The following is a 24,283-nucleotide window of genomic DNA, read 5'->3' as shown; positions in this document are numbered from 1 at the left end:
CAACAGCATGGGTCCCATGCCCGCATGGTTGAAGTTAGAAGAATCACAGAATCCCTACAGTGCAGAGAGAAGCCATTTGGCCCATTGAGTCTGCACTGACCTTTCGACGAGCATCCCATCCTATCCCCGCATTACTCATGGCCAATCCACCTAAACTGCACATCTTTGGATTTTGGGAGGAGCCTGGAGTGGACACCCATGCAGAGATGCGAAAAATGTACAAACTCCACAAAGACAATTGCCCAAGGATGGAATTGAACCCTGGGGTACCTATCATTGTGAGACAACAGTGCTATCCACTGTGCCACCATGCTACCCTTACCATGAGAGACTCAACCTTGCACCTTAGCATGGTTACCCTGAGGTTAAACCACTACCAGTCATCCCTCTCTAAATACAGCAGCCCTATGGACCACTAGTACTATGGCGACTTCATATCACTTTACCTCTCCGTTTTATCCTCATTGCTTCTTTAACATTCTAACATTTGAACTGACCGCTGCATTTAACTCCCAGAGAACTCAGTTTATCACTAGTACATTTCCATCCCATGCTCACAGGGAGACAGCTGTTGAACATTCAGACCATCACAAAATACCCCACCCTGCAGTCCTGATGCCAACAAATCTGCTTTCAACATAAGTTAATGTGTGACAGCTTGCAAGACTGAAAATGAAGTGATTCTTGTTTGTAGTGATGCTTTGCAGGCTACACTGGCCTTGTGAAGTTAGGAGGTCTGGGGTAACCCGTCTTGGATTTGAGAGATGCAATGAGGTTCTGGATTAATACAAATTCTATTTCACAACAGCTGCTGTACGAGGTCAAAGTCAGGTTGAGCAAGTTCCATGTCACCTATTGGCTGTTCAGATGATCGACACAGTCAGATTCAAATTTCAAGGTCCCTGTCTGGAATAATGATAGTATCTCTAGCACAAACCTGCCAGAAATTAAACACTGAAACAAAAGCGTCATATATTTCAGCTTATTTGTACAGCAGTAATCCAATACAACCTGGTTCAGTTTGGTATTAAAATAACCAATTCTCAAAGTACTGTAACACAGAAACTTGCAAAGATAATATTCTGGTTCACTAATCTGAAGAGGGCAGCTGAATCACAAAGCAAGGAATTTAATTTAAGGGCTAATCGTTTTCCAATTATGGCATTCACTGTTTATCAGAGACTCACCTCGTTATTAAAATCAAGACAACTTCAGGATTAAAGATGGAGAAACCTTTCTTAGTTTAGTGCAACACACATTTCTTCACAATTCCTAAAGAAATGCTGTCAACTTACAGAAGGTCAAAAGCCACAGAATTCTCACTTCTACTCTGATCTTGCCTCACGTCCAGATTTTTAAACCAAAGATTCAGTTTTTGTCAGGAGATTGATATAAGACAGTTAAAGAAGGTCTCGTTTATTTCTAAAGGAATAAAACAGTCTGACAATAACACAAAAGGTGTTTCAGTGTTTTGGCTCACTGACAAACTGGGCTGTCCCTGCAATTTTATTAACTGCACAAAGTTGACCTTCACCTCAATCATTTCTGCAACACCTGAGCGCTCAAGCATCACACATAATTGACCCATTAGTCAGCTGTGAGCCACAACAGTGACCATTTATGTTAAAGCAAGTGGGATCAAAGCAGAGCCTCTCTGATAATGAGTGGTATCGATAGAGCTAATGGTAGTTGTCTTTTCCCGAGGATGGGGGATTTCAAGACGAGAGGGCACATTTTTAAGGTGAGAGGAGAGAGATTTTAAAAAGACACGAGAGGCAAATCTTTTTCACAAAGGGACATTCGCATGCGGAATGAACTTCCCGAGGAAGTGATGAATGGGGATACAATTACAAAGTTTAAAAGACATTTAGATAAGTACATGAATAGGAAAGGTTTGGAGGCGTATGGGCCAGGAACAGGCAGGTGGAACTAGTTTAGTAGTTTCAGTAGTTTCCGTGCTGTATGACTCAATGATAAGCGGTTGATAATGGTAGCTACAATATCCATAGCCTTCTGCCTTCCAAAATCAATCACATGGTCTTACCAAAGCAATTATACACAGCACTTGTTAAGGAATACAAACTCAAGGCCATTCAGTTCCACATGATTTCTCTGCCATTCTGGAAACAGGCTGCGGTCAAAGCTTAAGTGAACACTACAGGCCTGGAAACCAGTGGTTAAGATATTCTCTGCATCCGGGCTGTTTGAGACATTTGAGGAACATGGTTTGATTTTATAGGCTTTTTCTTCTCACTAACTGCTATATTAGATGATGCAGTTATGTTGTAACATGGCCTTCTGTACTTCTGTTTAGTTTTCTTTCAAAAGAGCTTTCTTATTGGAGAAACTGATATAGCTTAAACACCATATAAAATGTTCTAGTTAATGCATGATAAATCACCCATACTGTAGTTTCCAAAGTGGGATTATACAAACCTTATAATCAGGCCCTCTTCCTCCACTGTACATAACACTCACTCCTTGTTCCAGGAGTCAGCTGATTATTTTTGGCAGGAACACCAAAAACCAAAGGCTCTATTAACATGGGGTCAATGATATATTTCTGGAAGTACTTCGTGTTAAGGGTTTATTCAGCCAGCCCCCCTGACGGCTCAATAATGAATGCTTCTGAAGCAACTGGTCAACTTTTATTCAAGCCTTTGTGCAGAACCAGAATCTGAGAGTGCACAACGTGAGCAGTAATCCTGCAGAGTACCTTTGCTGCAAATATGAAGTCTTATTTAACCACATTAAATCTGAGCTCAGTAGTTTTTTTCAAACAGAGGTATGGGAGACTTGTTTCCTTATATGTAGATGAATATCAAAGGCATACCCAAGGGCTCTGCTATTTTTTGAAAACTTTATGGATCCTTTCGCAAGAGCAAGTAGCAGCCAATTACAATCAGTTCCACTATTCCTGCCCAGCAGACACTCAGGCCTTGTGCACCACCCATTTAACTCAACAGTTCAAGAATATTTATTTGATTTGTGATTTGATAAAGAAAAACATGAAAGTAGGCTTTTAGAAGAGGTCAGGAGTACTGCAGTGAGTAACTTACCTCCTGACTCCTCAGTGCCTGCCCACCACATACAAGGCACAAGTCAGGAGTGTGATGGAATACTCCCCAATTGCCTGGATGGGGGTAGCTTCACATCCAGAGACATTTACTCCCTCCACCACCAGGCTCTCAGTCACAGCAGTGAGCACCATTTACCAGATGTACCGCTGAAACTCAAACAACAGCAACCCTCTCTGAATCTGTCCCTCCAGTGTACTGGAATGATTTTCCTCTGAATTGTCACCTGCAATTTAAACTTGCCCAGTACTGCTGTGTATTTTCAGCACTGACCGTAATATCATTGTAGGTAACAAAGAGTATGCCCTGGGGTTGAAGTGTTAAGAGCTTCAGGGCAGAGGAGATGACCTGGGGAGAGAGAGAGGCTCATAGATTCTTGTGGAGAGAGGAGGAGAACTTCTTCAAAGTAGGCATCCTTGCAAGAGGATTCGCAGTAAGGTTAAAATCAATTAGGCAAAAGTGAGGACTGCAGATGCTGGAAACGAGAGTTTAGAGTGGTGCTGGAAAAACACAGCAGGTCAGGCAGCATCCGAGGTGCAGGAAAATCGATGTTTCGGGCAAAAGCCCTTCATCCGGAACAGAGGCAGAGAGCCTCCAGGGTGGAGAGATAAATTGGGGGGTGGGTGCTAGGGAGAAGGTAGTAATATCATTGTTGTACAGCAAGCCTGCTTCTTTTTAAAAGACCAAGTGTAATACTTAAATCATGGGATTGACTGTAGCCACATAGCACTGTATCAGAGCAACTAAAAGATTTAAAACACAAGGAAAAATCCAATTCCTCTAAATCCAGAAGTAGCTTCAAACCTTACCATGTGATTAAATGTGAACCTAGGTGCTATCACAAGGACACAATACACAACTCCAATTATCAAGGAGTCTATGGTGTTTTAGCTCCATCTACAGAACGGCAGAAGAACTGCATCACTGTTTACCACAATTATACAGCACAGCATTCACAATTTCTAGGTTGTATAGCACAGGGGGCCATTGGGGCACTGTACCTATGCTGACTCTTTGAAAGAACTATCCAACAGTCCCACTCATCTGCCGTTTCCCCATAGCCCTGCAAGTATCTCCTACTGTAATAAAAAGAAAAGCCTTCCACTGGCAACAGTAGAGTGCACACCTTCTGCCACTTTGATGTGGTGTCTTCCCTCAGCCAAAGCAGGCAACATAATCAGTTAATTTTCTTAAAGTCAAGGGTACTATAGCTGAGCCTTTCCTACTAACAACATAGCATACAAGCCAGTTTCCTGCTCATTTTAACAAATTGTAAAGCATAAATTGAACAACTTCACAAATTGCTGGGATTCAATTCCTTTCCCACCGACCTTGTTCATAGAGCGATAGAGATGTCCAGCACGGAAACACATCCTTCGGTCTAACCCGTCCATGCTGGCCAGATATCCCAACCCAATCTAGTCCCACCTGACAGCACCTGATCCATATCCCTCAAAACCCTTCCTATTCATATACCCATCCAAATGCCTCTTAAATGTTGCAATTGTACCGGCCTCCACCACTTCCTCTGACAGCTCATTCCATACACACACCGCCCTCTGCGTGAAAAAGTTGCTCCTTAGGTCTCTTTTATATCTTTCCCCTCTGGTAAGTGCTGGCAGGTTGGGATATCTGGTCGGCATGGACGGGTTGGACCGAAGGGTCTGTTTCCATGCTGTACATCTCTATGACTCTATAGCTCAAATCCTCCAACATCCTTGTAAATCTTTTCTGAACCCTTTCAACTTTCACAACTTATTTCTGATAGGAAGGAGACCAGAACTGCAAGCAATATTCGAACAGTGGCCTAACCAATGTCCTGTACAGCCACAACATGACCTCCCAACTCCTGTACTTGATACTCTGACCAAGAAAGGAAAGCATACCAAATACCTTCTTCGCTATCCTATCTACCTGAGACTCCATTTCAAGGAGCTATGAACCTGCACTCCAAGGTCTCTTCCCTCTTGCCAAATGCTAAGGATAGCTTTCAAGAGGCTGTGTTCAATAAATGAATGCACACAGCATATATAAGGTGGCTATTGAATGCACAGAACAAAGAACAGCACAGCACAGGAAGAGACCATTTGGCCCTGCACGCCCGCACCGACACATTTCGCCTTTCCATACTAAAACTGTCTTCACTTACAGGATCAATATCCCTTTGTTCCGTTCCTATGCATGTACTTGTCCATGTGCTTCTTGAATGTTGCTACTGTGTATGTCTCCACCTCCTGTGGCAGCATGTTCCAGGTACTCACCACTCTGTGAAAAACTTACCTCACATCTCTTTTAAACTCCCGCAGCCCACACTTTAAACTGTGTCCCTTAGTAATTGACCCCTCAACTCCAGAGTGAGATTTGGAAGTTAATATCAGATAATAAAGAAACAGGAGATGAAATAAACCAATACTTTGCTATCTTTACTATAGAAGACACAAAAATATTCTAGCAGTATCTATAATCAGGAGATTGAAGGGAGAGGGGAACTTAGTGAAATTATAATTACCAAGAAAGTGGTGCTGAGCAAACTGATGGAGCTGCAGGCTGATAAGATTCAGAATCCTGATGGACTTAGAGTCAAAGTATTACAGCATGGAAACAGACCCTGCGGTCCAACTAGTCCATGACAATCACGTTCCCAGATTAAACTAGTCCCACTTGCCTGCGCTTGGCTCATAACCCTCCAAACTTTTCCTATAAGTGTACTTATCCAAATATTTTTCAAATGTTCTAACTGTATCTGCACCCACCACATTCAAACCAGCGGGTAAAATAGTTGCCCCTCATACCCTTTGAACTTGCCCTCTCACCATAAAAACATCCCCTCATCCTAGGGAAAAGACCTTATCTATACCCCTCGTGATTCTATAAACCTTTATAAGGTCACTCTCAACCTCCTGTGCTCCAGTGAAAAACGTTCCAGGCTGTTTTTAGATTTCAAATCCTCTATTCCTGGCACCATCCTGGTAATCCTTTCTAAACCTTCTCCAATTTAATGAAGCAGTAGATGCATTGATGTTAATTTTCCAGAATTTGCTAAATTGTGGAAATGTTTTAAAAGATTGGAAAATAGCAAATGTAATACCTCTATTCAAGAAAGGAAAGGATAGAAAAAAGAAAACTACAGGCCAGTAGGTTACTGTGTACAGTGGGAAATTGTTAGAATCAATTATTAAGAATGTTTAGCTGGACACTTAAAAAATACTAGACAATCTAAAAGAGTCAGCACAATGTTTTGTGAAGTGGAAATCAGGTTTAACCAATTTACTGGAATTGTTTGAAGAAGATGTTCTGTGGATAAGGGGAGCTTGCAGACATACTGTACTTGGTTTTCCAGAATTCATTTTGCAAGATATTACATAAAACTGTGCTTGCTGATGCCACCAGGATGGAGTTAGAATCTTGTTAGTAACTGAAGTTAATCAGAGGTAGGTGGGACTGTAAAATTCAAAACACAACTTGATCAACCATGATCTTATTGAATGGCAGAGCAGGCTCAAGGGCCAAATGGTATATTACTGCTCCTAATCATACGTTTACAAACTTGATAATTATATCGGAACTTCCACCAATGCAGAATAAGACAAAATAACATTAATGAGCTTATTAAATTTATTTGCAACTTACCAAATGTGTCCTTTGCTACCTCCAGGTCTGCCTGTTCTTGTAGCTTTGCTAGTCGAAGTTTTTCTGCGAGCTGTTCCTCTGGTGAAAGTTCTACTGGTGCGGCTGCTTTCTCCAACTGAAAGCAAGAGGCACACAGGATTGGATAGGCAGAACACAAAACATAAGTTCTTCCAATTAACACATTGCATCAGTCATTTTTACTTTCCCCAAGTGGGCGGCACGGTGGCACAGTGGTTAGCACTGTTGCCTCACAGCGCCAGAGACCCGGGTTCAATTCCCGACTCAGGCGACTGACTGTGTGGAGTTTGCACGTTCTCCACGTGTCTGCGTGGGTTTCCTCCAGGTGCTCCGGTTTCCTCCCACAGTCCAAAGATGTGCAGGGTCAGGTGAATTGGCCATGCTAAATTGCCCGTAGTGTTAGGTAAGGGGTAAATGTAGGGGTATGGGTGGGTTGCGCTTCGGCGGGTCGGTGTGGACTTGTTGGGCCGAAGGGCCTGTTTCCACATTGTAATGTAATCTAATCTAATCTAAAAGTCTGCCTAACCCTCTCCCTCTCTGACAAGAATAACTTAAAACAAAAATTCACTGTCAGCAGATGGGCATTGCTGGTAAGGCCAGCAGTTATTATCCATTCAGTGTTGCCATGAGATGGTTATAATGGTAGCTGCTTTCCTGAACTGCTGGCTCATTGCCACAAAAAAAGAGGGACTCACCAAATCATCTTAGAAGAAAATTAGGTCAACCATATTGATATGGCATGGGAATCATGTACAAGTTCAGACTGAGTAAGGATGTTAGACTCTCCTCTTGAATGCATATTCGTTAACCACTTGTGGTTTTATAATGACCTGACAGTATGTTCACCATTCATGTTGAGTGAACCTCTAAGTGCAAATCTTAAAAACAACAAAATCAAAGTTTCATATTGGGAGTTGAATTACTGTCCAGCTACATTCATTTAAACAGATTTTAAAGCATCATGAGGGAACAGCGGTTTCAGTTATTTTAACCAAGTGTAAGAAAAAACAAAATCTAATAAGATTAAAGGTTTGACTGGTTAAAAACATGCAAACTTTCTTTGATTCTGAAAGGGTCCCAGTAGATCGGAAAATAGTGAATGTAAAATAGCTAGAGTAACATCCTTATTCAAAAAGAGAGGAGGGATGAGTGAAAACTATAGGCTACCTAGCCTAAGAATTGTCATAAGGAAATTGAGAGCGTCCATTATGGAGAGGTTTTAGTAGGATATTCGGAAAATCACAATGGATCAGAGAGGGTCAACGTGAATTTGTGAACGGGAAATAATCTTTAATTCATTTAGAGAGTTCTTTGAGAAATCAACAAGCCTGGCAGACATAAACAACGTGGTGTACTTGAATTGCTAAAGGCATGTGATAAAGTGGCACTCATTTGGGGATCTCAAGACAACAGGTTGGGCCTATACCCATTGGAGTTTACAAGATTGAGGACTGAAATTATTAAAACACATTGTTAAGCCCTTTGCACTTTGCATGAAGTAATTTGCCCTCGTGAAACATACCATACACCCACTAAGAGTCTAATCTTCACTTACCTGCAACTCTAAAGAAACAATATTGAACGAAACTTACGTCCTGAAGATTGCGTGCAGTGCACAGGCACAGACTGCAAACTCACCATTCACAAGTTTAAAGAGGACTTGATTGGTTATTCAGCAGGAAGATGTTTACATTTGTGGAGGAGATTAAATTAGGGGACATAACATTTTAAAGAATTTTTCTTCTCTTTTAGATGGTCATTAATCTGTGGAATTCTCTTCCTCAAAAAGCTGTGGAGGCTAGGTCCATGTATTTATTCAATGTTGTGTTAGCTTTTTGATGGCTGGGAGGTCAAGGGTTATGGGGCACAAGTAAGAGGTTATGAGTTGAGACCACAACCAGATCAGGTATAATCTTATCAAATGGCAAAGCAGGCCCCAAACAGCTTGCTGCTCACTCCTGAATTTTGGCCATCACCTCCCCTAGAATAAATGATATTGTTGCTAAACTATTAATCCCGAAACTCAGCTAATGTTCTGGGGAGATGGGCTCAAATCCTGCCATGGCAAATGGTGCAATCAGAATTCAATTTTAAACAAAAATTTGGAATTAAAAATCTACTGATGACTATGAAACTATTGCCAATTGCTAGAAAAACCATCTGACACTCAAAAATGTTCTTTATAGAAGGAAATCTGCCATCCTCATCTGGTCTGGCCTAAATGTGACTCCAGACCCATAGCAGGGCAGCACAGTGGCTCAGTGGTTAGCATTGCTGCTCTGCAGCAGCAGGTTCAATACCACCTTCGGGTGACTGTGTGGGGTCAGCACATTCTCCCCGTGTCTGCCTGGGTTTCCTCCGGGTGGTCCGGTTTCCTCCCACAGTCCAAAAGGTGCACAGGTTAGGTGGATTGACCATGGGTGTTACAGGAATAGGGTAGGGGGGCAGGATGTTCTTTAGATAGTTTGTGTGGACCCAATGGCTGAATAGCCTGTTTCCACATGGTAGGGATTCTATGATTCAATATGGTTGACTCTCAAATACCCTCTGAAAACTTCCTAGCAAGCCACTCATTTCAACGGCAGCTAGCGATGAACAATAAAAAAGGCTAGTCAGCCAGCAACACCCACGTCCCATGAGTGAATAGAAACAAAAAGTGTGAATGGCTAATGTATTGTGTTTCAGGTCTTATATCCTTTAATTTAATTAAATTATGCTTTAAGTTTCCGCATAATTTGTCCTGTACTGATTAAATAGATTCTGCAGCACTTTGTAGCATTGCAAAAGGAGAGACTCCTTGGACCAATGGAATATTTCATCCTGAAGGATATAAAGCAACTTACGTTTTTTAAGTCCTGTTTTTGCTTCTTCAATTGCCTTTCTTTTTCCTCCCTTTCTTTAAGCCGATCACTTAATTTCTTCTTTTCTGGCTTGACTTCCACTATAGAATTTCAGAAAAGTCAAAACTCTCAGTTAGTGACATGGTGATGCAGTGTTTTATCACAATGAGAAGTAAATGCATTAAAATGATCTTTACAGTTAGCTGTTTCAAACAACATCAATATTCAATCGATTGCATCCATCTTCTATTTCAAATATGTGGCACTTGTGCTGAATAACCTTCAAAACATTACAGTAGGTGCATCAATATTTGTTTAACCATCAAGAGAACAAACAAACCACAGATCTTAAACCAACAGGTTGAAAGGTTACAGGTACAGGCATCAAAGTGGAGTTGAGGTATGATCAGATCCGCCATATTCATATTGAATGGTGGAGCAGATTCGAGAGGCTGAATTGCCTTCTCCAGTTCCTAGTTCTTATGTGCCTAAATCCCTCTGTCTCCACAAGATTGGGTTGGTTTCATAAGGTTACTATACAACAATAATCTGAAAGCAGGTTATTTTCTCCTCTATATTCTAGCAGAAAGAGATTGTTTTAAACTAAGTATTATACAATCTAGCCCTAACCCCAATTTACTCCTCTCCTGAAGGGGCTACCTGACAATTAGATAAAAATTCCTCCAAGTCCCACTACCCTGATGTTTCTCACACAAGTGACTATTCTTCATGTGCAATCCTGACCAGCAAATCTGAGAAAACTATTCAAACCAAAAGTGGAATTTGGGAATTCAGGTTTATAGAACAACAAGTTCCTCTGAAAAGGCATAGTTTACAACAGGTGTAACACAGGGTTTCAACCGGTGATAAAGCTGAAGTTTTCATAGTAACCTTTAGCCAGAAGTATGAAAAGAAAGGGTTTACAGGGATATGGGCCAAGTGCTGGCAAATGGGACTAGATTAGGTTAGGATATCTGGTCGGCATGAATGAGTTGGACCAAAGGGTCTGTTTCTGTGTTGTATACCTCTATGACTAAGTGCCAAGTGGATGATCCACCTCGGCCTCCTCCAGTGATCCCCAGCATTACAGTTAACTGTCTTCAGCCAATTCAATTATCTCCATGTGATATCAACAAACAATTGGAGGCATTTGATACTGTAAGTGCTATGGGCCCTGACAATATTCCACCAATACTACTGAAAACTTGTGCTGCAGTACTTGCTGCTCCCTAGCCAAGCTCTTCCAGTAGAGTTTAAACATTGTCATCTATCTGACAATGGGGAAAATTGCTCAGGTATATCCTGTATATAAAAAGCAGACAAATCCAACCCAGCCAATTACCAGCCTATTAGCCTACTCTCAGTCATCAGTAAAGTAATGGAAGGTGTAATCAGTAAGGGCGTCAAGCAGCACTTTCTCAGCGATAACCTGCTCAGTGATGCCCAGTTTGGGTTCTGCCAGGGCCACTCAGCTCCTGACCTCATTATAACTTTTGTTCGAACATGGACAAAAGAGCTGAATTCCAGAGGGGAGGGGAGAGGGACAGCCCTTGACATCAAAGCTGCATGCGACTGAGTGTAGCATCAAGGAGCCCTAGCAAAACTGGAATCAATGGGTATTGGGGGCACACTCTCCATTGTTTGGATCAGACCTCGCACATAGGAAGGTGGATGTGTTTGTTGGAGGTTAGTCATCTTGGCTCCAGGACTTCTCTGTAGAGTTCCTCACAGTAGTGTCCGAGACCCAACCATCTTCAGCTGTTTTCATTAGAACGTAAGAAATAGGAGCAAGAGTGGGCCATCTGGCCTCTCGAGCCTGTTCGACCATTCAATAAGATCTTTTTCCTGGACTCCGCCCCACTTACCCGCCTGCTCACCATAAAACTTAATTCCTTTGCTGTTCAAAAATCTATCTTTGTCTTAAAACGATTCAATAAGGTAGCCTCAACTGCTTCACTGGGCAGTGATCAATGACCTTCCCTTTATCTTAAGGTCAGAAGTGGGGATGTTCACTGATATTGCAATGTTCAGCACCATCCGCAACTTTTCATTCATACCACACAAATGCCAGGCGATGATCATCAATAAGAGACAATCTAACTAATGCCCCTTGACATTCAAGGGCATTAGCATCACTAAATCCCCCATTATCAACATCCTGACCAGAAACTCAACTGGACTCGCCACATCAACACAGTGGCTACAACAGCTGGTCAAGCTAGGAATACTGCAATGAGTATTCACAGTAAGTACTATGCATCCCCCACCCTAACTGACACTCAGGAGCAGCAGTCTGTACTATCGACAAGATTTAGTTTAGAAATTCACCAAAGATCCTCAGACAGCACCTTCCAAACCCATAACCTGCAAGATCCCCTCCAAGCCACTCACCACCCTGACTTGGAAATACATTATCGAACCTCTACTGTTGCTGGCCCAAAATTCTGGAATATGTTGTGGTTCTGTTCGCCGAGCTGGGAATTTGTGTTGCAGACGTTACGCCCCTGTCTAGGTGACATCCTCAGTGCTTGGGTGCCTCCTGTGAAGCGCTTCTGTGATCTTTCCTCCGGCATTTGTAGTGGTTTGAATCTGCCGTTCCGGTTGTCAGTTCCAGCTGTCCGCTGCAGTGGTCGGTATATTGGGTCCAGGTCAATGTGCTTATTGATTGAATCTGAGGATGTCACCTAGACAGGGGACGAAACGTCTGCAACACAAATTCCCAGCTCGACGAACAGAACCACAAAAACGAGCACCCGAGCAACAAATCTTCTCACAAACTTTGAATTCTGAAATATCCTCCCTAATGGTACCATGGGTCAATCCACACCAGGTGGACTGCAGCGGTTCAAGAAGGCAGCTCACCACCACCTTCCCAAGGGCAACTAGGGATGGGCAATAAATACTGGCCCAGCCAGCGACACCCACTTCCCAAAAACTAATAAAAACACAGGCAACTTGAAGAAAACATAAAAATTGAAGTGTAATGTTGAATCAGTATTTATTCATAGAATCCTGATAGTGTGGAAGCAGGCCATTTAGCTCATTGACTCCACACTGACCCCCCAGAAGAGCATCCCACTAAGAATCACTCTGCAACCCCATCTCTCAAAGTCTGCATTTCCCATGGCTAATCCACCTAGCCTGCACATCATGGCCAATCCAACTAACCTGCACGTGTGGACTGTCAGAGGATATCAGAGCACCTGGAGGAAACCACGGCAGACACACAGATGGTGCAAGCTCTGCAGAGACACTCATCTGGGGGTGGAATCGAACCAGGGTCGCTGGCACTGTGAGGCAACAATGCTAACCACTGAGCCACCAAGCCACCCCAGTCCGTGGGATAATTCCAGACAACCAGGGAGGAAATCAGTTTAAAGACCTCACCTGAGAGACTGAGTTTTGGATAGTGCAGTACAATACTGTGAATGTCAATCTTGATTTTGAACTAAACTATAGTGGAGGCTTGATTCTTCAGATTCAGAGGCAGGAATGCCACCAACTGAGCCACAGAGAAGTCTAAGGCCACTGTAGTTTACCTTCTACCATCTGGGTAGTTTGATAAGATGCGATTATGGGAGTTATTGTCTGACCACAATGATCAATCCTTGTAGTTTGAGTCTACAGCAGTCCCAGATATCAGAAGAGGAAAACTCCCAGTGATTAAAAGTGTAGAAACAGCAGGTTCAAAGTCATTTGCTCCCAGTGTCATGACACAAATTACTGATACTCCATCTCAAAATATTGCTAAATCTGAATGAATCACTACCTATTCATTCCACTGTTTTCTTTGAATCCTGTTCCCTAAATTGAGTACCTGCTCAGTGAAAGGAAACGCTAGAAATAGAATATCCTCTTCAAGGTGAACTAGTTTATTATGATCCACGCTAACTACTCCCCTCAGAATTCTAAAAGCTGTCATTACGTTACCACTCAATTCAGTATTAAGAAATCTGCATACCTACCAGGTTTCAATGGGGTTTTCTTATCCTCTTCATCGTCATCCCAGTTGTCCTATGGAAACAAAAAAGGTGAACAGCACTTAAGCTACTAATCTTCATTACTTATAATGAAAATGGACATAAGAAAGCTTTCAAACTACTGATTTACTTTAGTTTTTGTGGCCCACTTGTTACAGCTTTGTAGAAAGCAAATCTCTGTAGGTAACAGGTCATGAATATTATAAACTGCAAAAGGGAACCATTAGATCATGTAAAGCCTAGTGTACCTTCTTTATGGAGTACACCACAGTGTACAGTTAAGACACAGATTAGAAGATCATCGCTCAATCCACAGTCTGTACTGAGCTGATCTCAGGTTAGCCGCTGAGGTAAAGTTCGCCTCTGCATTCCTGAAATAGGAAGGCGACAGATTGTCGCGGACTTCTGTTAATGGCTTCAGTAGCCTCTGTTGGTAAAAGGCAGGTATAAATGACAATGATAATAGGATCAGATCACTCTAGTGCCCTATCAACATATTCACCTGTTAGAGAAGGAATTCTACAGTGGCATATCACCAAATGATTTGCCTCAGCGAAACTGAAACTGGCAAGAGAGTACAGTGCAGAAAAAACCAGTGGGAAGTAAATGTTAAATGCAAAAGGACAAAAGTAACTGACTAACAAACAAGTCTGAGATGTGACCAGACAGATTTGTCAGATTATAAAAAAATTTGATTGGTTAGATGTTCAGAAAATGTTCCAACTGCAGGAAAACCAAAGTAGAGGTCATAAATATTGAAGAACACATGAATGAAAGAAGGATGAATCAGTACAATTAGAAGCTGGCTGAGAAAGATCAGAGGCAGTTAGTGTGAAACAGCACCATGTGCATGACCCAAATAAGACAAGGGAATCCATATGGTAAGATTCTGTAAAGTTGTAGACCAACACAGGCAATTTAGAGCATACACAGAGACCCATGATGGTCCCCAACTAGGCCAAATGACCCATTTCTATTCTGTAAACAGTACCAACACACCAGAATATTCAAAATTCTCAACTCTCAAGCAGTGTGAAGCACAGAGAGTGAGGGCAAAAATTACTTAGGATTGATCTTTCTAATCCCTCTACATCTATCTTTATGCGATTTTCACCTACGTTAAACCTCATTAACACCCCTGCTGGTATCTCTGTAATTAGTAATATGGCACATGAATTGCAAACCTGAGCGATGCCTGACACGGAGGTGTCACACTGCAAAGACTGGCAGATTGTATAAAACAGGGAGACAGTGAGGTCTGCAGATGCTGGAGATCAGAGTTGAGAGTGTGTTGCTAGAAAAGCACAGCAGGTCAGGCAGTATCCGAGGAGCAGAAAAAGCAGAAAGATGAAAGGCTCAGGCCGAAACGTTGATTTTCCTGCTCCTCGGATGCTGCCTGACCTGCTGTGTTTTTCCAGCATCCAAACTCTCTCAGCATATTCATTTGGCCATTCACAAGGTACTTTGCAATCATTTGCAAATCTCTTGGGGTCCAATATTAGATGTGATTTGGAAAACGGACAAATGCTAAATAATTCTAAGTGTGCAATGAATTATACTAACGCCTAATTTAGGATTGCCTTTGGGGCTTGCAGTGTGATAGATCTGCATGTATGAAAGCAACATATATTAATATATAAGGCCTTATTTGTAGGCAATTCTTAGAAAGTTCAGAAAAAGTATGAAAAACAGTCTGCCCTATGCATCCTACTGGCTATCAGCCATATAATTCAAAGAGGCAAAAATACAGAGAGAGCGTAAGAGATAACAAGGAAAATTAAACACCAGGAATTCCTCACCAACCTTCAAACTCTATGAAAGCAGTCTCTGGGATTAACAATCGCAGATCTTTTCTCTCATAACAATCTGATGCTGTGGAGTCATGCTAAAACCCAAGTATGTAATTTCCACTAGGTCGCCCAGTAAATGTTGTTAGGGAAATATGCCACGTACAATTCTTTCAGATGACTTGTCCCAAGTCACCCTCACCGATACCAAATTGAGCAAATTCAATCTTGTGCAAGACATTTACTCTCCTGGAGCAGAGAGCGACATGTCACCCAGGGGTAGCATTCACCACATAGAACATAGAACACAGCTCCATATAGCCTGCAAATTTATGTCCAAATATGAGCCAACTCATGAGAAATGCACGATCACATTTTTGAAATCTTGCAAACATTTCAAGGCCTTTGAAAACCCTTGGTTCTTCCTCATCCGAGGAACTGTATGGGGTTGGCTAAAAAGGGTGTCTTTCCGCAGTGACTCGTGAGCATGCAGTTAGAACTCCCATCTGTGGATTTCTCAGGAAGTGCATTTGCAACTCAAGGACAAAGATAAATTTCAGTGCCTGACTGACATCCAGCTGACCAAAGAAAAAAAATTAAAAGTTCGACCAATGACCACGAAGTGAATACACTAAGTTTTAAAAGCAGACCGACAGAACAACAAAATTCTATAATCTTTCCCAGCATGTCTCTGCAATCATCTGCATTTGAAGACAATCACCACAATACCTTTGTGTCTGTTAAATCATACCCTCAACAAAGATATCATCTCATAGAAACATAGATTTATGGCACAGGTCGTCATTTAGACCATTGTGTCTATATCAGACAGGAAACAGCAATCCAGCTTAATCCCACATTCCTGTATTAGCACCTCAAGTGCATTTTTTAAAAATGCGATGGGTTTCTGCCACTACCATAATTTCTGATAGTGAGCCATAGACTCCCACAGTGAATGATTACTCAAGTTCCTACTAATCCTTCCAACAATCACTTCAAATCTATGACCCTTGGTCACTGACCTTTTTAATGAAAACAGGGCTTCCAATCTAGTCTATCCAAATTCTCACAACCTTGGACATTTCAAACAAATCTCCCACCCAGTCTGCTCAGTTCCAAAGAAAACTCAGCATATCCAATCTTTCTTCAGAAGTAAAATTTTCATTCCTGGCAACATTCACAGAAATTTCCTCTCTATCCTTTCCATCTTATCTATTGTCTAATTCAGTGCCCAGAATTCAAAAGGCTTATTCAAATAAATCTTTTATAAGGTTCCATCATAATCTCTGTGCTCTTATACTTGAGGCCTTGGCCATTAAGGTACAGAGCCCCTTCTTAATCATATTTCCTTTCCAGCCACCATCAGGGATCTCTATTATATATTCTAAATTGCCTATGTTGATCTATTTTCAGAATCTTACTATAATGGATTCCCTATCCTGCCCAAATTTCTTTGTTTCTTATCTCTCCAGATTTAATGCTGTGCACCACCTATCAGTGTGCCTATCACACTTAGCAACGCTGTCTATTTAAATTGGGGTAAAAGTGTTGCACTCCTATCAATTTATCAAAACAATGCACTGAATGTCTACTCTTATGCAGGAAGGGACATAAAGTCACCCTTTAAAAGTTGGAATCACTCAGCTTTATCACTATCACAGTGCTACTGTGCCAAAAGCTATCAACACTATACTAAAGCAATGAGTTACTATCTCTTTAATGGGCAATATTTATAGATACCGAAAACCCCATTCTACTTCATAAAGATGTACTGCACGAAAACAAACCCTTTGGTCCAAATCGTCCATGCTGACCAGATATCCTAAATAAAACAAGTCCCATTTGCCATCTAAACCCTTCCTATTCATATACCCATCCAGATGTATTTTAAATGCTGTCATTCTACCAGCCTCCACCACTTCCTCTGGCAGCTCACTCCATACAGGCACCACACGCTGAATGAAGAAGTTGCCCATTATAAATCTTTCCCCTCTCACCTTAAATCTTTGCCTTCTAGTTTTGGATTCCCCCACTCTGGGCGGAAAAGTACCTGTTTATTTCCCCTATCCATGGCCTTATGATTTTATAAACCTCTAACACTCGAGGGAAAATAGCCCCAGCCGATTCATTCTCTTTCTATAGCTCAAATCCCCCAACCCTGGCAACATTCTTGTAATTCTTTTCTGAACCCTTTCAGGTTTCACAACATCCTACCTGTAGCAAGGAGACCAGAACTGCACACAATATTCCAAAAGTGGCCAAACCAATCTATCCAATCCAGAAGTGCATAAATGTTCAACTATAGAAGCAAGTCATTCAGCCCACGTCTATGCTCATGATGAAAACTCCACATAATCGCTCCCTGCTCAACTGGCACATTACTTATTTCTTTCATCCACGTGTAGTTATCAAGCTGTGCTTTAAATACATTAATGATCATTAATCATGTGACAATATATTCTCACCACAAAAATTACACAACTAACATTACATATCAGTATTTCAATCAGTGAAGCAACATGCAGAAATCTGGAGACTCCGGGGACACCTATTCTTAAATGTCTTGACATATTCCTGTGAAATTTTCCATCAAATAGAATTGCTCATATCACATTAGTGATAGACCATATCTGGAAGGAATAAATTTAATCATTTGACTGTATGGTATTCGCAGCTCAAACAGACAACACCAAATCAGTCCTCACGAGATGTAATCAACTTGAACGACTAAAACTGTTTCTCTCTATATTCATATGTCAATCTGTTGAGTACCTCCAACACTTTGTCTTTAGTCGAGATGCATGGATCTGCAGTACTTTGCTTTTTGTTTCATAGCTATCAAATTTAATATAAATGATTGTATTTACTAAATTCGGAGGCTGATTTCATCCTACTATACTGCATGGTCTATCTGCATAAGAGTATTCAGCACTGAGCTCAAGGTTTGAATTCAAGCTGATGACACATGGAGTATTTTACAATAGTCAGCAAAACCACTTCTGATTTTGCTGACAATTTAAAAACTTTTTAACCTTGTTCTTGCTTTTGAAATCACCAGAACAGCTTTACTGAAGAAATATGGCAATAGTTCTTCTATTATGCTCAGATTATCACCAGGATTAGTGTAAAGTGAGTAAGAATTTTGGATACTGTCAGATTGAGGAAATCTTTTATCACTGTTTAGTTGTAACAAATGCTATTTCCTGAATGTACCATCAATTCAACCCCACAAAAAAAATAGTCTTTGAAGTGTGCTTCAAGAGGGAGTATCAAACATTCAATCCATGGAACAGTTACACCTACTGCAGTGCTGGCTCTCCCAGGCAATGTTCTGTACAATCTACGAGACCTATGCCATAAATATCATCACTGCTTCTCTCATTTGGCAGGTGAGACAAATAATGTTTGACTGGAGTAGCAAGTGGACTAGGAAAAGAGACAGGTTGATCATGGTACTAAGTATTTACTTCACAGCCAACAGAAACGGACGAACACAGGAAAAGGAGATGACAATCCAGCTCCACGCCAACAAAAATCACAGCTCATCTGCGATCTAACTCCACATACCCACCTTTGTCTCGGCCCCCTTTGTACCTTTGGTCCTGGGGATTCATCACCCTTTGATGCCAATACTCCCTTTATTACTGTTACTTTGCTCACATTAACTTTTTAGCACCCTTGATACAGTATTAGTTTCTTTGGGATGCCTATCTTGCTATTCCCTTTCTCTGTTGTGAATACTGACACAAAGTAAGTACCTTATTTTATGATATCACTACTACTTTAAGGAGTGTACAATGCTCCCTGCAGTATGTTTTCCAATGCAAATTTTAACTCTGTTGGAAGCACCTTCATTTTGTAGTTTGTACAAAATGCTTTGCCATTTCTCCATGCAGCCAGGATCATTTGAATTATGGAGGTTTAGTGTACCATTGCTCTTTTCAGTTTCATATTGGCATTTCACTTTTAGTTGAGAACACCATTACTTCTGCAATGCAATTTATGTATGCATTAGTATTATTTTACAGCTTGGACTTTTAACTAGTGGCATGAGATTTTGGACAGTGTGTATGAGAGGTTTAATAACTAACTTGTAATTCTTACCTGTTTAAAAAAAAATCATGGTTCCAGTATGAGAGGAGAGAGCCCGGGATGGCAATGGAAATTTGTTTGCATTGGGAGTTTTAGAAGCACAGTAAACACTGAGTATTAGCTTGCTTCCAACTTAGAAATCTCAGGACTTCTTTGTTTGCTTTGGCGAAAAACTCACTGTGGAAATCTTCTGTCTTCACTGCAACACAGTCATCCAGGTAATAAAAATATAGTGCTGTACAAAATCAGCTGATCTGACTACATCTTTGGAGAAAGAAGCGTGAGTGAAGGGTTGTAATGGTCTCTAAATGATAACAGTTTCTCTCTGTTGATGCTGCCACACCCAAGTTTTCCAAGCACTTTCTGTTTTAACTTCAGATCGCCAGTATGTTGCTTTTATTTGACAGTTACCACATACACCTGAAGATCAATATGCTTTCATATCAATGGGATCAGATTTGTCACCATGCAGTGTAGATGCAGGACATGTGTTGGTATACAGTATATCTATCATCCCCAATAAACAGATAAAATACATGGATACACTGGAAAGTAGCGAAAGATATTGATGTCAAGCATGTGTAGCTCAGTGCTTGAATGTCTAACCACTAAGTCAATTAAGTTTGAGGCCCTTGGCCGAACAGTTAAGCGGTACTAGCTTTGTAATGGTGGGAGTAATGTGATAATTTTTCTGTATAACCTTTTGGAATTAATGTGCTAAGTGAAACTATACACTAACAATATTTTCAAGTATTTAAATTAAACACACACTTGGGTTGAACTAAAAAATTGACATTGTTTTTCATTACTTTGCTCTTTCTGTGCTTTAATTCCCCATGATAGAGAAATCTGAGGAGACTCAAATTTAACAAACTAGGTCTTTACCCCGATAAAACAACAAAGTGATGGAAAAATCTTTATCTTGCTATATCATTAACTTAATTATTAGAGGGTAGACAGCAGGAAGGAAAGAAAAGCCAAACAAATGGGAGCACAACCATCTAACACATGAGATTCACCACAACAAAAATTTACATTCTCAAAGGGATAAAGTCTAGCGAACTAATGTGAGAAAACTGGTCTCCTCGAAAGGACCAATAAATGATTGGAAGTTACGCTCTACCTCAACCAAACTCAGACAAAAAAGGCAAAAATTGACACCAAGCCACCTTTTAAACAAGTGACCAAAATTTTGTTCAATGTACCGACTTTAAGAAGCAAATTAAAAGGGAATAAAGAATAGAAAGGCTGTGAAGTTTAATTTTGACATGGGGCAGCTGAAAACACAGCTGGCAGCAGTGAGTGAAACTTGGAGGAGCAAACCAAAGGATGGAATTAGAGGAACAGAGAACATGCAAAGTTCCAGGGAAAGGGGGAATCTACGGCAGGTTTTGAACAGGAGGATTGGCAGGTTACACTTCGGGTGCTGAAGAGTGCCAACTTCGGGATCAGTGAGCCAAGGAAATATAACGTGTAGCAGGTGGTAAGAAGGACGGTATTGCCACTCACCCCAACAGCAGGAAGCAAAAGTGACGCCCCAAACTCCCTTCAGAAATTAAATGCGGCCAACCTGCATTTGTATAGCATCTTTCGCATAGTAAGAGACAGATGGAGCCAGAGATAAACGGTCAAGGGTGGGGTAAGCTGCCTTGGGCCCAGCTCTAGTGTTTTCTTTACCTTCACATCCTCGTCCTCATCCTCGCCTTCCCATCTGTCCACGATCACCGGCTTGATCACCGGCTGGTTCACCGGCCCCTGCGTCTGGAAATCGTCGTCTGCGAACAGAATCGAAGCCGGTCATTAGTTTGAGGAGGGGAAAGGGGCAAAACGTGAGAATGGGGCAGGGAGAAAAGCCAGAAGGATACTCTCGGCGCCATTAAAGCCGAAACACAAAAAGCGGCGCTCACCCCAGCCGTCCGAGTCCGCCATGGCCACCTGCCCGCTCTCTCCGTCACGCCGGGGAACTGTGGGATACTGGAGGACTAGACGTTGTGGTGTACTGGAGGTCCCAGCTGGAGGACTAGGCATTGTGGTATACTGGAGGTCCCAGCTGGAGGACTAGACGTTGTGGTGTACTGGAGGTCCCAGCTAGAGGACTAGGTATTGTGGTATACTGGAGGTCCCAGCTGGAGGACTAGGCATTGTGGTATACTAGAGGTCCCAGCTGGAGGACTAGACGTTGTGGTATACTGGAGGTCCCAGCTGGAGGACTAGACGTTGTGGTGTACTGGAGGTCCCAGCTGGAGGACTAGGCATTGTGGTATACTGGAGGTCCCAGCTGGAGGACTAGGCGTTGTGCTGGAGGACTAGGCATTGTGGTATACTGGAGGTCCCAGCTGGAGGACTAGACGTTGTGGTGTACTGGAGGTCCCAGCTGGAGGACTAGGCATTGTGGTATACTGGAGGTCCCAGCTGGAGGACTAGGTGTTGTGGTATACTGGAGGTCCCAGCTGGAGGACTAGGCGTTGTGCTGGAGGACTAGGCATTGTGGTATACTGGAGGTCCCAGCTAGAGGATTAGGCATTGTGGTGAACTGGAGGTCCCAACTGGAGGACTAGGCGTTGTGGTATACTGGAGGTCCCAGCTGGAGGACTAGGCGTTGTGCTGGAGGACTAGGCATTGTGGTATACTGGAGGTCCCAGCTAGAGGATTAGGCATTGTGGTATACTGGAGGTCCCAGCTGGAGGACTAGGCGTTGTGGTGAACTGGAGGTCCCAACTGGAGGACTAGGTGTTGTGGTATACTGGAGGTCCCAGCTGGAGGACTAGGCGTTGTGCTGGAGGACCAGGCATTGTGGTATACTGGAGGTCCCAGCTGGAGGACTAGGCGTTGTGGTGAACTGGAGGTCCCAACTGGAGGACTAGGTGTTGTGGTATACTGGAGGTCCCAGCTGGAGGACTAGGCGTTGTGGTGAACTGGAGGTCCCAACTGGAGGACTAGGTGTTGTGGTATACTGGAGGTCCCAGCTGGAGGACTTGGCGTTGTGATATACTGGAGGACTAGGCATTGTGGTATACTGGAGGTCCCAGCTGGAGGTCCCAGCTGGAGGACTAGGTGTTGTGGTATACTGGAGGTCCCAGCTGGAGGACTAGGGTTGTGGTATACTGGAGGACTAGGCATTGTGGTATGCTGGAGGTCCCAGCTGGAGGACTAGGCATTGTGGTATACTGGAGGTCCCAACTGGAGGACTAGGTGTTGTGGTATACTGGAGGTCCCAGCTGGAGGACTAGGCGTTGTGGTATACTGGAGGTCCCAGCTGGAGGACTCGGCGTTGTGGTATACTGGAGGTCCCAGCTGGAGGACTAGGTATTATGGAATATTGGAGGACTAGGTATTGTGGTATACTTGAGGTCCCAACTGGAGGACTAGGCGTTGTGTTATACTGGAGGTCCCAACAGGAGGACTAGGCGTTGTGGTATACTGGAGGTCCCGACTGGAGGACTAGGCAGTGTGCTATACCGGAGGTCCCAGCTGGAGGACTAGGCGTTGTGGTATACTGGAGGTCCCAGCTGGAGGACTAGAAGTCCGCCCACCCCAATAGCATCGCTGCGCTGGGCTTTTAGCGACACCAGTTAGGTGAATTGGCCATGCTAAATTGCCCGTAGTGTTAGGTTTAAGAGGTAAATGTACGGGTATGGGTGGGTTGCGCTTCGGCGGGTCGGTGTGGACTTGTTGGGCCGAAGGGCCTGTTTCCACACTATAAGTAATCTAATCTAATCTAATGTAAGTAATCTAATCAGTTTAAAGGGGGGGAGGTACTCTCTTTGTATCTATCTAACATATTGTTACTAAGGGAAGGATGAAGAAGCTATGCATGACAAGGGAAGGCATAAAACGTACAATGTGGTAAAAATGAGTGGAAAGGCTTTAAAAACCAGCAGAGGGTAACTAAAATAAATCAGGCTGGGGTATGAAATATTAGGGTAAGCTGGTTAGAAATAAAAAAAATTGCAATAGTTTTTTCCAGATATGTAAAAGAGAGACAAGATTGGACATTGGACTGGTGGACAATGAGGCTGGGGACTTGGTAATGAAGAGTATTGTGCGCAGGTTTAGACCCCATAGGACCTGAGGGCATCGCCTTAGAGTAAAAGGCAGACCTTTTAGAAAGGGGATAAGGATAAACTTTTTCAGCCAGAGAGTGGAGAATCTATGGAATTCATTGCCACAGAAGGCTGTGGAGGTCAGGTCATTGAGTATATTTAAGACAGAGATAGATAGATAGATTCGTGAGTATCAAGGGTTATGGGGAGGAAGTGGAAGAGTGGGTTTGAGAAACTTATCAGCCATGATGGAATGGCGGAGAAGAATCAGTGGGCTGAATGGCCTAGTTTCTGCTCTTATGGTCTTAACAAAGCAATGGCAGAGGAATGGTGAATAGAAACTTTGCATCAGTTTTCACTGGGGAAGACACCAGCAGGTACCAGAACATTAGGACAATTGGGGGGAGGGGGAGCAGAGGTGGAATGTAATGGCCACCTTTAAGGAGAAGGTTCTGGGGAAGCTGAAAAAGTCTAAAGGGGAATAAATCATGAGGACCAGATGGACTACATCCTAGAATTCTGAAGGCGATTGCTGAGGAGATTGTGGATTGGTGGTGATCTTCCAGGAATCACTGGAGGCAGAGAGGGTCTCAGAGGATTGGAAAATGGTTAATATAACAACCCTGTTTAAGGAAGGAGGCAAAAGGCAGGAAAGTGTAGATCATTATTAAGGATTAGATTGTAAAATACTTTGAAGTGCATAGGGCTGAGTCAGTATGACTTTAAGGGGAGGTCATGCCTGACAAATGTTAGAATTTGTTTGAGATGGTAAGGAGCAAGTTAGACAAAAGAGAGCCAGTGGATATGGTCTATTTG

The 24,283-nt window shown here is 42.4% G+C and overlaps 1 protein-coding gene across 1 annotated transcript in view; it reads right to left on the bottom strand.

The window, feature by feature from the left end:
- Positions 1–21,464, bottom strand: part of LOC122540887 (eukaryotic translation initiation factor 3 subunit J) — a 29,127-nt gene extending 7,663 nt beyond the window's left edge. Inside the window, exons 1-5 of the mRNA XM_043677123.2 lie at positions 21,332–21,464; positions 21,102–21,199; positions 13,531–13,579; positions 9,569–9,666; positions 6,708–6,822 (exon numbers count right to left, since the gene is read on the bottom strand). Coding sequence (XP_043533058.2) covers positions 6,708–6,822; positions 9,569–9,666; positions 13,531–13,579; positions 21,102–21,199; positions 21,332–21,452 — 481 coding nt within the window. The 5' untranslated portion in view covers positions 21,453–21,464. The remainder of the gene's footprint in view (positions 1–6,707; positions 6,823–9,568; positions 9,667–13,530; positions 13,580–21,101; positions 21,200–21,331) is intronic.
- Between the last annotated feature and the right edge of the window lie 2,819 nt (positions 21,465–24,283).

This window comes from Chiloscyllium plagiosum, unplaced genomic scaffold, assembly GCF_037043375.1.
Source record: "Chiloscyllium plagiosum isolate Xiang-an unplaced genomic scaffold, Cpla_swu_hap1 HiC_scaffold_39, whole genome shotgun sequence".
In the NCBI taxonomy this organism is placed as follows: domain Eukaryota; kingdom Metazoa; phylum Chordata; class Chondrichthyes; order Orectolobiformes; family Hemiscylliidae; genus Chiloscyllium; species Chiloscyllium plagiosum.
Note: the sequence above shows the minus strand (reverse complement) of the source record. Positions and strands in the feature narration are given on the sequence as shown.